Source organism: Botryllus schlosseri, chromosome 11 (genome assembly GCF_051294905.1).
Source record: "Botryllus schlosseri isolate E-star chromosome 11, Bs_hap1, whole genome shotgun sequence".
Classification (NCBI taxonomy): domain Eukaryota; kingdom Metazoa; phylum Chordata; class Ascidiacea; order Stolidobranchia; family Styelidae; genus Botryllus; species Botryllus schlosseri.
This window is the reverse complement of record NC_137246.1, coordinates 2,859,089-2,873,690: the sequence shown is the minus strand read 5'-3', so window position 1 is coordinate 2,873,690 and position 14,602 is coordinate 2,859,089. Positions and strand designations below refer to the sequence as shown.

Sequence of the window (14,602 nt, the reverse complement as noted above, 5' to 3'; positions counted from 1 at the left end):
GCGTAACTGTAGTGTAATACTTATTCTGAGAAATACTTTAGCGTGCATCACCGCCTACTTTCCCTATTCCCTACTTATGTTACTAATTTTGTCAAGCATAAAGTATTATTCATGGATAAGGAAAGGAAAGGACGTCTTAGTTTATTTTTGTCCTTGATGTTTTTGCGGCATATACACCGACTCATGATACACATACACACGATCTGCGCATATGCATACCATGAGTGCATGATGTGCATGATATGCCGCTGGATAAGGAAGTGCAGATATAGCCTTTACGGCTTTCCAAGTCATGCACCACCCCTCCATGCTATCCCAGTAATGCATGAGCGCCAAGCAGGGAAGCCATGGATACCAGTGTTACTAATCAGGTCTTTGGTCTGACCTGGCCGGATCGAACCCACGACCTACCGATCAAGAAGCCGGACGCTTAACCATTACGCTATATTGTCGGTTCATAATTCAGATTTGCATCACTATTCAATTTGTGACTTATACTTATAGCGCTGATCAGACATTCTGCATTTGACCTGGAGAATTTTTCTGATTTCAGATTGATATAATAATATTGAATCTTGAACTCTCAGTATGGTCGCATCCAACTGTGCAATACCGGGATGTACCTGGCACCGGAAATCGAAAGTAAAACGCTCCCTCTTCACAATTTCAAGGCCAGACTTTGCAAGGTCTGATGAGGAGCGGAGTCACAGAAGAGCTTTAACAGAATTTATACTACATTTGCGGGATCCTTCCAAAGGTGACAAAATTCAACATCAACTGCATAAAGAAACGTAAGTTGAGCTTATTTCTTGGTAGTATCAGTATTTCATAATAATTACTTGTATGATTCGAAGTACATGTTGTTCCGCTTCCACAGCTGCCAAGTTGTATCTGTTTCCAGGTTACAGTATGTGTAATACTACAAAATCTCGTCAGATTATTTCTTCCTATTTTTTATCCAGTAAACTGACTTGGTGTGATCCTGGACCATTTTACCGTTCAATGTAGTTATATACTTCAACTGTTGGTATAATTATCCCTGTTCCTGTCATCTCGATGAATAGCTTGTCTTATTGTGAAAAAAATGCGAGCATGATACTGTTGTATATATTTTAGTGCTGCTATCTGTGACCATCATTTCGAAAAGGATGATATCATCATAGCTGGTACAAAACGAGGACTTCGCTGTGGAGCCTTGCCAACCTTGCATCTGCCGCACAGTGCAAAGCCTTTGGTCAGGAAAATTCGCAAGGATCGTAGGCGTGCAGAAGCTTGGAAGCAAGCTCACTCTTCTCTCAAGGCAATTCGAGAAGTTATTAATGGCCTTCCTAAAAAAGTTCAAGGTAACAGCTATTTCATGTAAAAGTTAATGACCAATGCTAAGTCCTATTCATAGTCTGAAGTCCAGCATTAATTTTTTTAGAGGCCTGGTTATTTGCTGATGAAGGTGCAGATCTGATTGTGGAGAAAAAAGATGATATAGAACAAGGCAGTTTGGTTCCAAAACTAAGGTAATTTTGTGGATTACGAGTATGGTTTGTCTTAACAATCATACCGTTCTTGCACAGAATTGTGATCAACAATGAAGTTGAAATAAAAAACGTTGCATGTTATGGTTGGCAGCGGGATGTCAAGCGCCTTGGACTATCGCAGATAAAGCAAATAGGGATACTGGAGTGGTTACGTAAGTTCAATCAGACAAACTCTTGAAATTATATACCGTATATTGTTATGTTGCAATTTACATACAGGGGAATTGGAGGAATTATCAATATGCCGTGGCTTGCAAGGCGACATTGCTGGAGCAGTACATCACCCTATTGTCAAGTGGAATGGGGCTCAAGTCGTAACTTCCAGCATATCAAGGTCTCCCAAGTGTTCCATTTTAGGTAAAGCTGCCCCATTCGTATAATATGATTGTAGTGTTGATGTATAGTTCTTCAGGAAAAGATTGGCAAACTAAGACTGTATGTCAAGCATGTGCTAGCTTTCAATTGAGAAGAAGCGAGGTTGTGGTTGAGAACAAGGAGGTAAATTCCATTCAATATATAATTGTTGGTTTGTACTGAACACATTGCGTTACAGGAGTTGATTCAGCAAGAGGCTGCGTCACAGGAGGTGATTCAGCAAGAAGCAAAAATTTTGGAGTGGCGAAAGTTATTCAATTCGTGCCATAGATCATGCAGTTCAAAGAATAATGGACGGCGCTACCATCCTGACGTCATTCAATGGGCCATCAAGCTATTTTCTAAGTCTCCTTCGGCCTATAGGTTTATCAGAGATACCAATGTCTTGACGTTGCCGTCAGTCAGGACAATCCAAAATTCTAGGTAAGCATACTATAAATTTGATAAGGCTACCAAACCAGACCCTAATATATTGCAGAAAGTGTATTGCGCCCATCGATGATCCCATCACTGCTGCAATCGATCGGGTGATATCAAGTTTGTCAAGTTGCAACAAGTCATCTATTACCCTTGATGAAGTGAAAAGTGGGTGCTATGGTTCATGAAAACCGCTTCAACTTTCTAACGCATATTATTTCTGTGTTATTAGTTTGTGAAAATCTAGTGACAGAGGATGGAGAATTGGTTGGATTTGTCGAGTCACAATCGAAGGCAATCAAAAGAACGGCAAACCCTGACGATTCATCCACGCAACCAAAGCGAAAGTCTTCCAAGGAATGAATAAATATTGAAAATACTTAGAACTGGTTTGCTTCTTTTTACACGTGAGGGATCTTGGCATGACTATGAAGCAGTGTTGGGATGACTCGAGTCAAGTCATGACTCGAGTCAGACTCGAGTCACCTTTTTCGAATGACTTGACTTGACTCGAGTCACTTTGCTAAAATGACTTGACTTGACTTGACTCGGCGTATCAAAAATATTGATTGACTCGTGACACGGAGCAAAATTCACGAGTCAATTTCAAGTCATCAAGTAATCGATGTCGATAAAAATCACTGAATCTTGCATATGTTCGGATTGTTCGCGAAACGCTGGTGTAACCGCGGGAGCGACCAATCATTTAATGATCGTGCGTTTTGCTGAGCCTCCATTGTTCCCATACAAATATATTGATCGCAAACGAAGTGATCGAAGCTTACAGCTTACGTTGTCGTAAACTAGTAAAGTAATTAATCTCTGTTTTTACCTTAACCAAACTTCTTGTTGTATTGAAATTGAATTCGAATATAGTTTATATTGTCCTCGGACATTGGCGCAGAGTCGAATTGTATCATATCTATTTGCAAATGGGTAATGTATTGCTTCCTATCAATTCGCATCTATTCTCTATTTTGGCTGTTAACTGTAAACTGTGGTTTAGCAGTTCTACGTATCTGTGAGCAATACAGCGCTTTCTTACGTGTATATTTAACTCTATATTCGTTCATCGGTTCAAAATCGATGACCACCCAATCTGTATTTCAGACAGCTAGCAAAATGCAATGACGATATCATGCCCCATACTTCGAAAAGGCAACTTGACTTGAATTGTGACTTGACTCAACTTGACTCGAGTCACCTCCAAAAATCGAGTGACTTGACTTGACTCGAGTCGCCTTTGAAAATCGATTGACTTGATTTGACTCGAGTCAAAATGTGCAATGACTCGTGACTCGAAGGTAGTGACTTGATCCCAACACTGCTATGAAGTGTGAACACGCAAAGCAAGGAGACTGTGATATCTTGCTTTCCACCCAGGGCAACATCAGTAATCTGCCCCTTAATTGTCCGTTAAATGGAGGTGATGTCAGTACTTGATAATAATACCTCTACTTTCATATGTTTTGCCTACTCGAGTCCTACTTGAATAGATTTCGGAAAAACTATCTACATTTTACAATTCAGATTTGTTACTATACGTCCTTTTTCAAGAAATCTAAAATGTCCTCCTTATAGCTTTGACAGGGAGACCTAAAAATGTGAAAATCGGATTTCAATGGCAATACTATAACGACCTAGCATATAGATCTCGCCTTCAGCCACATGGTATCTCATTTTGTCGCCTGCCTTTTATATTCTCTGCATTACTTTTCATTCAGTGTGCATGTTTTATCTGGACTTCGCCTAGGCTGATACTGAACTGACGTTATAGCGAGTTTACCACGAGTCGAATGTGAAAAATGACTTTTTTTCAGTCAACACAACAGTATTCCGGATCTCAAAATATGGTAGCTGTGGATTTGGGGAAGCTATGTACTCTTTAAGAATTTGATTTTGAAAATAAAGTATTTTTGCATCACTCTCATGAGTATTTGTATTGTCATTTGTCGATATTGCGAGTTGGATAGTAGCCTATACTATCCCATGTTCACAGCAAACCGTCGACCTTATAATCTCTCTTCCCACCTTATCTGGACTTGAAAGTCCAACATTTCCCCCATGCTACCGCGGAAATGTTGAGCGTGGGGAAGCCACGGATGCCAATTTTACTGATGGGGTCCTTGGTCTGACTATGTATGGTACTGATCCGGTCGGGGATTGATTCCACGCTTGACCTATCTTACCTTCGATATCTCGGGAAACGCGGAACGAGGAGCCCAGATAAAAGTCGTTATATGTGTCTTGTACAGGGGTCACCAACACGCGTGCGGCCCGCCAAGTCATATTCTGCGGCCCGCGACCTGATTTGAGATGTAGGAAGAAAGTTAAGAAAACCAATTTGAAGTGCTGAAATTGACTACAGTTGCAACATGTTGCTGTTGTTGTTTCAAAATAAGCTATTCTATTGTGCCCAATATCACTATTCGTCTCTAGCAAAAACGGCTGTGGTCATTCATCGATTAAAGTCGTTTTATTTTAGACGCATCTAGTGTGTTATGTGCATGCCTGCTTGCTGTTTACATCTGCTATAGAACCAGTATATGCGCGGATTTCAAAGACTACAAGTTGCCTCGGCGGATTCCATTGTATCGAATACCTGTGCTGTAATGAAATAAAAGAATGACTAATAAACTGACTGATAGCTCAAGCGTCTCAACAGCGGATTAATTAATAAAAATAAAATAGGGTAACCATAATTTGGAATCGGTAAAAAAGAAGACTTTTTCAATATTTTCAAACCCAGAATTCCGAAAAAAAATCTCGAGAACATTTCGTGGTCGTTTGATTAAAAAAAAGGTAGGCCTATTTTTCCTGCTCAGCTACCGGAATACCCGCTGGAGCTTTCCTTCGCATTCTGATTTACGGAATCTCACTCCAATTTGACCAGAATTCTCAAAAAAGGACAAAATCTCAAAAAGGAGGGAATCTGGGCGTCCTCGGATGACATTTTCAAAAACCTGAACGTATGGTAAGCCTAAAATATCTATTTTCATCCGATCACATCAAACACATTGTACAATGCGATACACAAGAAACAATGCGATGTAATGAATGGATGGAGGTTGGAGGATGAATACGAAGATGTCGAAACGACCAGTTGCGGTCTCTTCAGGACCTGAAGCCCGCGAAGTCACAGTTTTACGATTTAATCATTACCTGATCACCTCTTGTCGTTATACTACTGACACTGTTGCGCTACCTCGCCCAGACATTGCTTTATTGATCATTTGCTACCATTGTTTAATTTTTCTTCTATTTTCCTTTTTTAACTTGTATTTTTTGCAGCCAGACTGTTTAGAGTCAAGTGTACCTGTTTGATACTGGTGCGATCATACTAGATAGGCTTACCATACGTCCTCTTTTAAGAGGATTTGTCCTCTTTGTTGACTTTTTTGAAAGTGTCCTCGGAGGACGCCCTTTTGTCCTCTTTTTTGAGATTTAGAGCAAATTGCGAGTGATATGCCGCATATCAGCACAGAAGTGAAGCTCCGACGGGTATTTCGGAGTGAAAAACGGTGATTTTAGCTCTGGGCTAAAAGATGACCTTTTTTTTTTTAGTCATCCACCTGACAATGTGGAGTAATAAACGTTATTTTGAGCTCTGAGCGGAAAAGATGACCTTTTTTTTTTTTTTTTAGTCAACCGATCACAAAGTGGGGAAAATTAACCGGTTTTTGAGAATTTCACTCCGGTTTTGCAAGTTGCAAATTTCTGAAAAAGTGTCCTTTTTTGATTTCCAAAATATGGTAAGCCTAATACTAGATGACCTTCACGGTCTTATCGATCATTCCTATCTACTACCGAATACTGTGCATGCATAATGCATAGTATATTTTCTGTACCACCATTACTGTCATGTGTTATGTATTTTGGTTGGATGAAAATGATGGCTCTTGCCTATCCCTTATCTTGTTTATTAGCAATCTTTATCAGTTCAATGCACCACAAAATGCGATACAATGAAAAGATAGGAAGGTTTCGAAGCGAATTGGAGTAGTCTATGGAATCAGACAGACACCCACCTTGACCTAGGGGATGTAAAGATGAGGCATATGCACACTGAATGAAATGTAAAGGAATATGGTATAGAAAAAAGCAAAATCTTTAGTCGGCGGTCTTTTAGACACTATTTCTTGCTCTTTCCATTCGCTTCTTTATGGTTTCGTTCTTTATTCGTTTTTTTTCTGGGATGTTTTGTCACGGCAGGAGCAGGAGCCCTCCGACGAGGAAATGAGCCCGGGCCCCAGGCGTAGCTAGAGTTGGATATCGCCACTACGCCAACTCCTCTGGGATATCTGCACCACAGCGATAATTTCCATGCCGAATTGACTATCTAATACAGTCTGCAATTGTGTATTATGATCAACAGTGCATGTATTGTCTGTATATGCAATTATGCAGTTTGCACACTGCAAATGCAAATGAGCACATTGCACAGAGCTTGCTACGGCGCCACGGATGAGTGACCGTGATTGTAGAAAATATAGTGGGCATGTAGGACGTGATGTAGTCGTCGATTGTTATTTTGGTTATGAAGACGGGTTGATCCTTAGCGGTTACATATTGTTCTGTTATTGTATTTCGGGTTACGATGGAAGAATGGGAAAGTATTATTGGGGGCCAAGACTCCGAGCCCCCATTGGCGGCAGGATCTTCAACACCCAGTCAGAATGCTGCAGCTAGTAATAACTGGTGTTCCTCCTGTAAAAACTTAGCGAATGTGAGTCGTTGAATTTCTCAGACTATTTCTCTACATATTAATTTTATTGAGGCATATCCAACATACTCCCCATTGTTAAAAATTGTTACAAGTTCCGAGGATATATGTGCAAGGCATATGGCCTTAGCATGCCGAAATTGCAGTAATTTTTTATAGTATTGTTGATGGCAATGATGACATGAACATATGCATACTGCCTGCATGGTTTACTCCAAGTAACATACATTGCAGTTATTGTGCATCAACCAGTCTTGTACAAACTACTGTATTTTCTAAATTCGCAACTAGAACTATATATAGAACTACTCACTTTTAAAAACTTGCAACTAGAGAACTAGAGTGAACTGAACTGCCATTGAAAATCCACAACTGACTAAATAAAACACGGTAAACTAATAACAGATGATTTGAATTTCTCTCTGAAAATCAAGCAGAGAAATATTAGGGATATGATTTCCAAATGTCAAGTTTCGAGTTTGAAGTTGAAGATGGCTCGGAGCTAGTAATGTTATCCGTTTTTGATTTGAAATACCAGTAATAGGAAAATATTGTTCAGTTTTCAAATGGAAGGGTTTAAATTGATTGACAACTATACCAAAAAAATCTCAAATACAAAGTTGGTTCTGTTACTTAAGTTGCAAATCTACTATGATGCCAATGCAATTGATATTTTTATTCTTTTCTGGGTTGAGATAACCATGTTACATCAGAAAATATTGTTCAGTTTTCAAATAGTAGTCGGTATAAATTGCCTGAAATCCATATGAAAAAAATCTTTAATACCGGTACGCGTTTTGTAGAATCCGTTAATGCGGTTACATTTTGGCAACTGTCTTCAACACTGTTCAGCTCTACCATCACTAAAACAGCTCAGTCATGGTGTCAGTGGAATTTAAACCGTCAAGACCTTCTGAATGTCTGTGCATTGTATGTATACTACTAGGTCTATAGGTCTTACACAATCACTACAAAATCTGACAAATATTTTATTCTTCTCTTGCAGGCATTTGAAGAAAAGATCTTATCCAATTTCATTGCTGTAAAACGAAAGATTATTAATTCCAAGTAAGTCTTATACAACAAATTTTACTGGCTACGCCATGAATTCTTGTTTAAAAAGTAAGTAACAAATTTGTGTCAATGCGTACGCGGATTTTGGATTTGAAAAAATAGTATTTGTGGTGTCAAATTCTTTAATTATCAATAGGACGATTTTTTTGACTTTTTTGCAACCTGCATTTCGTTTGTATCGTGGATTTTGCACTATCGGTGAACTTATCATTTGACATGTTACAGCTTGTAGCCTAGGCCAGTGGTTCTCAACCTTTTTTGCCTCGCGGACCGGTAAAATTTCAAAAAATGTCTGACGGACCGGTGAACTGTCAATATTGAAATGAAGCCAAAATGTAAAGCATGCAACCGTTTTTTGCAATTATGTGATGCTAGCGAGTGACATTTAGAGGGTTTTCATCGTATTTAATTATATTCAAGATGGAATCCATGCGATTTTATGGTATAGTGCATGAGTATGCTGAGTCGAGGTAAAATTGCCTTGTCCAGATAAACGTGCTACCGCCGAGAGTCGTTTACAGTCTTTCGCGCCGAAGGCCGTGGGTTTAAACGGCCACGCCAACTCAAATAATATTCTTCTCTTTGACTATATCAAGAGAAGAAGCGTATCGGAATCGAACCAAGCACCTTGTCGTGCTACCTTGTTGATTGCCCACTGCCACCAGACGCAGGCTACTCTGGCAACTACGAATACCATGCGTGCTACAAGAAAACACATTACAGCAGCTATACCGGCTATCCGCAAATCCGGGCCGAAAAAGCACTTCGTCAGCCCACCCCCAAAAACGTTGGTCTTGGGGCCCCCACATGGCGATAAGCCAAACTTCCGGGGGCTTCGTCCCAAGACCCTATACTTGGATGAATGTTTTCACCTGTACTTGTGATCACATCCATTCTACTCAGCGTAAGTAGAGAGTTTACGTAGCTTATCGCGACAATAGCAAAAATTTTCGATCATTCACGACTGTAGCGGTTTTCTCGCGGCCAAATTTTTGGCCCCAATTTCGGAGTCCCATATGTTAACCTAAACTTAATTATGTGTGGATACGTCGTGGTGTGGTAATGGCTGACGCCGAAAGGCATATAAATCATGCGTATTTCTCGGAGAAGGGCACCTAATAAGCAAGACATTTAGGGACACCAAATCGTGCAAAGCCCCAATAGAAATTGAAAAATGTTGGAAAAAGTTTCAAATAAAACACTATGATTTATGTTCATTTTCGAAATAATTTTGGGTCCTTTTCAAGCTCGGCCCCGCTCCAATAGGGCGGTTTGGGGTGCCCCAGTTACGGTCCTGCACAAAATAAACGAATCGAAAACCAATGATCAAACTGCGCTGTTTATCGATGAGTGAGCCCGTATCTGCTCTGTATTTGTCGCTCGCATGTCGTCAAATGAAACGTCTTGAACTTTAAGTCAAATCGAACATGTTTCAAGCCCTAATGTTACCTCACGAAATTTTGAATCAGTTTAAAATTAGATGTTATATTTATTTTATCAAAGGACAAGCCTTCAACATTGCATCTTGAAATTAAAGTATAAAATTGTAATATACCTCGCGGACCGGCAGGAATGTCGTCGCGGACCGGCGGTTGAGAACCACTGGCCTAGGCTACTTTATAGGCCTACCGTTGTAGACGACTCATTGTCTGCTAATTATGAAGTGCTCGTAAACATTCAAATGAAACAAATAGGCTAACATGGTTTTATCCTCACTGTACCGCAACATCCTAACTGAAGCAAGACTGCGTGAGCACTGATCATTGCATGATTCTTATATCAAGAAGAGCATGATGAAAAATTGTGAAGTAGACACCATTGTCAGAATGAAGCAACACGGTGTGTCACCAGCAGTGTACGCACAATTTATTTTATCCATTTTTGGCAAGCTACTTAGTTAGGACAGACACTTTCTACCCAAGAATGTGGGACAGTATCGTTCGTTGTACTACAACAAATTTTAATTGTTTTTACTATAATACGTAATGTATCTACTGGAATTTTTCATATGGCCAGATTTCATAAATAGAAAGTTTTTTCATGTAAAACTTTGTCAGCTTTTCAGTCAAAAAAGCTTTTCAGGCTAAAGTACTTCATAACGACAGACAGTTCCAACCAGAAATGAAGATAAGTAGAACATTTCTAACAATATGTGGGAAAACACCTAATTTGCATATGTTAGGTCAAAATTTGGACAAAATTCATTTTTTTAAGGTAAAAAATGTCAAAATTTTGACTTTTGAGGTCAAAATTTGCCTATTTCTTGGTAAACAAATACCGCCATAGTTATCAATGATAAAAATACCCACCATCAATACTATTAATTCAATTTCAAAATTTAGAACACTAATAAGTTTGCTCCTATCGGTTTAAATTTTTTATTCACCGTTTTTTATGGCGTTGCCAGCAAGGTGTAGAAATTCGTTTTTAAATTTCCTGTCTCTAATAACTTCCCTTCTACAGGTTGTAATCGAGCCAAATTTTGTGTCAAGGTGTGCATCGATTTTTTTAGCCAAACTAACAATTTTATCTAATAGCCATTAACATTTAAAGAAAAAATACATTTTTGTTGTTTACGTTGCCAATATAACACTTTCCTGTTCTGAATCTTCATGTCAAGTCCAATCGTTGATTGGCGACTATAGTATTTTTCTGTTATACTTGAGAAATAAAAGTGAACCTGTATCGTCCCACTCAAAATCTTAATGAAAGAAGCAATCATATGGTTGACTGGACAATCTCCTTCTGATTTTAGTAATTTGATAAAGACATGTCAAGAATCTGAGCGGCGACTGGAGGAAATAACAAAAAAGTACAAACAATCGGTTAAAAGCAAGAGTTTGGTTGAAGATCAGTTGAAGGTGCTGCCTTTACAGTCGGTATATGAACTTGTACATTAACGCCCGAATATTTTATGCCGCAGTTGGCCTTGTCAAAAGACCCGACGTCGTTTACCGACGGGGCTAAACTGGAAGCGCGCAATCAAGAATTGGAGAAGATGGTGACTCGCTTGAAATTGGACCTATATGCAGCCGATGTAAGTTTATGTGTTGTCGCTTGCATCTTATATTCTCTGCATTACTTTTCATTTAGTGTCCATGCCTCATATTTACTTCGCCTAGGCTAAGGTGGGTGTCTGATCTTAAAGGCTACTCCAAGTTCTTTCGACACCCTCCTATCTTTTCATTGTATCGCAGTCTTGTGATGTTTTGAAACGATGAAAATATTAATAAACCTGGTTGATCGGAACTAACAACTCGCCAAACGACAATGTCAATGAGTATTCTACTTGAGTACCATCAATGTTGGCAATAGGCGCGTAGCCAGCCGAGAGAAAACGCAGGACAGGATAATCTTGGCCATGTTAAAGTCTCTATACGCATGAAACATATACCAGTTCGGTATATAAAAGATTTTATTTATCTTGGTACCAATATGTGAATAATGACCTACTGACAAAGTGGGGGAAGCGAATCAGAAACAAATCTTGGTGCACTATTGATGACTGAACGTGGGGGCATAATCTAGTATGGTGCATGGTTAATTATGTAGATTTAGGTCGTTAAATAGTGTATAACAAAGGAGTGAAGAAACAATATGAACACTATGGTAATGCATTCATAATAAGGGATCAACGAATAACTCACCAAGAGAACAATGAGGGTTGTTAAAATGGGGTAGACGGTAGAGGGTTCTCTGATCCTACCCTCTGTCTAGGCCAGGGTTGTAACCAAGTCCCAAGTTAATCTCACTTTTATTGTTTTGACTCGAGTCAAGTCGAGTCATTTTCAATTCGCTGTCAAGTCCGAGTCCAAGTCAGCGATTAGAGGTTAGCATTTTGAGTCCAAGTCATTATGTTCACTGATAGTTTTCAGTTCACTCCGGTTCATCTCACTTTTTTAAACTCTGCTCGACTGATATAGAATGGCTCGCAATCATAATATGGTAATGTTCATCAGTCCTAACAGTTTCTGGCCATATTTCCCAAATATCAGGACTGATAGACGAAATACCATTAATATGGTAACTATTCTTCAAATGTCTGTCTTGGCCGTCCTAGTCTCGAGTCATATGACTTGGTTCGCATCGTGCGCAATGACTCGAGTACATTTTGAGTTAATACAAAAATTGACTCGAGTCGAGCTTTTTACGCATTTGAAAAAACTACTTGAGCTAAGTCGAGTCACCAAAACATCGTGACTCATATCAGCCCTAGTTTACGCAACTGGTTGGCAACTATATTCTAGAAAACCAGTAGTTAGTACAAGTCTGACCGACTTTTGTGTAACTTTCGCTTGATAACACATTGTTTTCTTGCTTCCAACTGCTGTAGGAGTCTCGTAAACTTCACGAAAGAACGATCAAAGAGTTGACGTCGGAGGAGAATAACGCCGTCGCCGATATAAAGAAGAAACACGCGCAGCAGATATCGGAGTACGCGGCTTGGTCAGCCATTTTATCTGTGTCACCAAACCGTTGTGTCGCTTTTTTCAGCCTGCGAAAAGAATTGTCTGAGAAGAACGAGGCGATGAAAAAGTTGACGAAGCTGAACAAGAGCCTGAGTCGCAGAATCAAGTCGCAATCAAGTGAGAAGTGTACTGTCTTGAAAATTTTTGTCACGAGGCCTGTGCCAATTGACGGAAGTGATCGAAGTAGCTGGAAGTTTGTACACAAGTAGAAGTAACACTAACTTTTACTCAATTGCAAGACAAGTAGCATTTTCTAATACACGTTAAAACTAGTTCGAAGGAAAGTAGAAATGACTGTGGGTATGATCGGGATTCAAGTAAGCCTTTTCAAAAGAGTAGATTTGATTGAAGTGTCGTATTCTTACAATTTAATTGATTCGATCAATTTTGACCCTCCTCAGCATGTGCGTGAAGGCACCATAATGATGATAATGATGATGATAATGACAGATTAATTGAAACCGGCTAATTTCAAGATTCCAAGTATGAACTTATCTCGGATGTGACATTTTTGATGGATGATCATTGTTCCGGTATGTGTGTCGAGCTAGATCAGCAAGGAAGCAATCGGTTATGTGGAATTTTCTGAAATTTTCATAATATGGGTTCGGTTGGTCTTGCCTGTCAGGGTTATAACTAGGGCTGGGCACAATGATTCGAGTATGGTACTCGAATCTGAATCGAGTATTAATTTTATTGATTCGAGTCGAGTAGTAAAAGACGATTTTTTCGAGTACTAAAATTATACGATTATCGCCACTGAAAGTTAATTTATCAGTAAGAATTATAGTTTGATACTAATTTTCACTGTTGCATTGAAGCGGGGCCTACGTAGGCGCCGATTGAAGCCCTGAAACCTTGATTTCGCGATATTGTAGCATAGGAAACGTATAGTACAAAGCTATGAAGGTTACTGGACGTAGCACATTTCCTAAGTCATGATCATCCCACAACATTGTCATCAATGTGGAATGAAATCGGTATGGCCGAAAAAAACCAACGTATCATTTATGACATGGATATGACAGGCATTATATTCTTTGTGGTGGCATAAACGGTACATATTTGAAGTTTGACGTACTAAATTCTGTTATGACGTCATAATGAGCGATACTCGATTACTCGACTCGACTCGAAGCGTATTATGTGATTCAGAATCGAATCACTCAGGTACTCGATTTTGCCCAGCCCTAGTTATAACCAAGTCACATGGTTCCGAGTCACGAGTCGATCTCACGTTTATTGTTTTAACTCGAGTCCTTTTCAATTCACCACCATAATAATATAGAAGTTCCGAGTTATTGTCACGTAAATCTCAATTTTTACAACTCTGCTAGTTGTTGTCGAATGCTTCGCAATCATAATATACTCATTTTCCTCACTTTCGACAGTTTCTGGTTGCATTTTCAAGTACCAGTACTGATTGACAAAATATTAGTAGTGTGATAGCTTTCCTATTCTTCGAAATTACAATGAAAGGACTGTCTTGGTAGACCCAGTCTCGAGTCATATGACTTGGTCCGAGTCATGCGTAATGTCGAGTCATTTTTCAATTTTACGAAAGTGAATTGAGTCAAGCCGAGACTCCAGAGAATCGCGACTCGAGTCTGACTACGCTGCTTGTATATTTGCTCATGCTCTATCTTTTCATAGAAAATGCAGAAGCCGCAGTACGGGATAGGCTGATTGATGTTCATGCAGTTCCTGAGCTTCCTAGTATAGAAGAAGAGGCGCCGACTTTCGCGGCTGCACCGACGCAGGTAGCAGAGGAAGAAATTGAGGTAAAAGCATTATTTCAAGTGATTATCTATTCGGCGCGTCTCACGATAAGGTAGAGCTAACTTTTTACTCTCTGTACTGTTGATTTCTGTAAGATTTTGGTATTTTCTAAGAGTTGTGCTCTGATTAAAGAAAGAAGTTTGTCGATGGCAATATTTAGTAATTATTCCAATCATTCTGTGTTGGATTTCAGTTACTTTATCACTGAATTTGACGAACTGTCGTCGAAAAGT

General features: G+C 39.4%; 4 protein-coding genes across 5 annotated transcripts in view; 2 read left to right on the top strand and 2 right to left on the bottom strand.

Annotated features, from left to right (window-relative positions):
• Positions 1-14,602, bottom strand: part of LOC145449815 (uncharacterized) — a 342,177-nt gene that overhangs the window by 198,432 nt on the left and 129,143 nt on the right. The gene's annotated exons all lie outside the window — the stretch shown is intronic.
• Positions 1-14,602, bottom strand: part of LOC145449838 (uncharacterized) — a 113,179-nt gene that overhangs the window by 35,108 nt on the left and 63,469 nt on the right. The gene's annotated exons all lie outside the window — the stretch shown is intronic.
• Positions 515-4,246, top strand: LOC145450751 (uncharacterized). The gene is made up of 10 exons (XM_080329262.1): positions 515-791; positions 1,117-1,343; positions 1,424-1,511; positions 1,569-1,684; positions 1,752-1,889; positions 1,945-2,030; positions 2,086-2,330; positions 2,386-2,492; positions 2,557-2,758; positions 3,660-4,246. The coding sequence occupies exons 1-9, from the start codon at positions 589-591 to the stop codon at positions 2,685-2,687; spliced, it is 1,341 nt and encodes a 446-aa protein (XP_080185388.1). The 5' UTR covers positions 515-588; the 3' UTR covers positions 2,688-2,758; positions 3,660-4,246.
• The window catches only part of LOC145450901 (uncharacterized), a 33,865-nt gene continuing 26,038 nt past the window's right edge, over positions 6,776-14,602 (top strand). Inside the window, exons 1-7 of the mRNA XM_080329399.1 lie at positions 6,776-7,050; positions 8,054-8,115; positions 10,877-10,982; positions 11,045-11,158; positions 12,455-12,555; positions 12,616-12,707; positions 14,244-14,371. Of these exons, the coding sequence (XP_080185525.1) occupies positions 6,922-7,050; positions 8,054-8,115; positions 10,877-10,982; positions 11,045-11,158; positions 12,455-12,555; positions 12,616-12,707; positions 14,244-14,371 (732 nt within the window). The 5' untranslated portion in view covers positions 6,776-6,921. The remainder of the gene's footprint in view (positions 7,051-8,053; positions 8,116-10,876; positions 10,983-11,044; positions 11,159-12,454; positions 12,556-12,615; positions 12,708-14,243; positions 14,372-14,602) is intronic.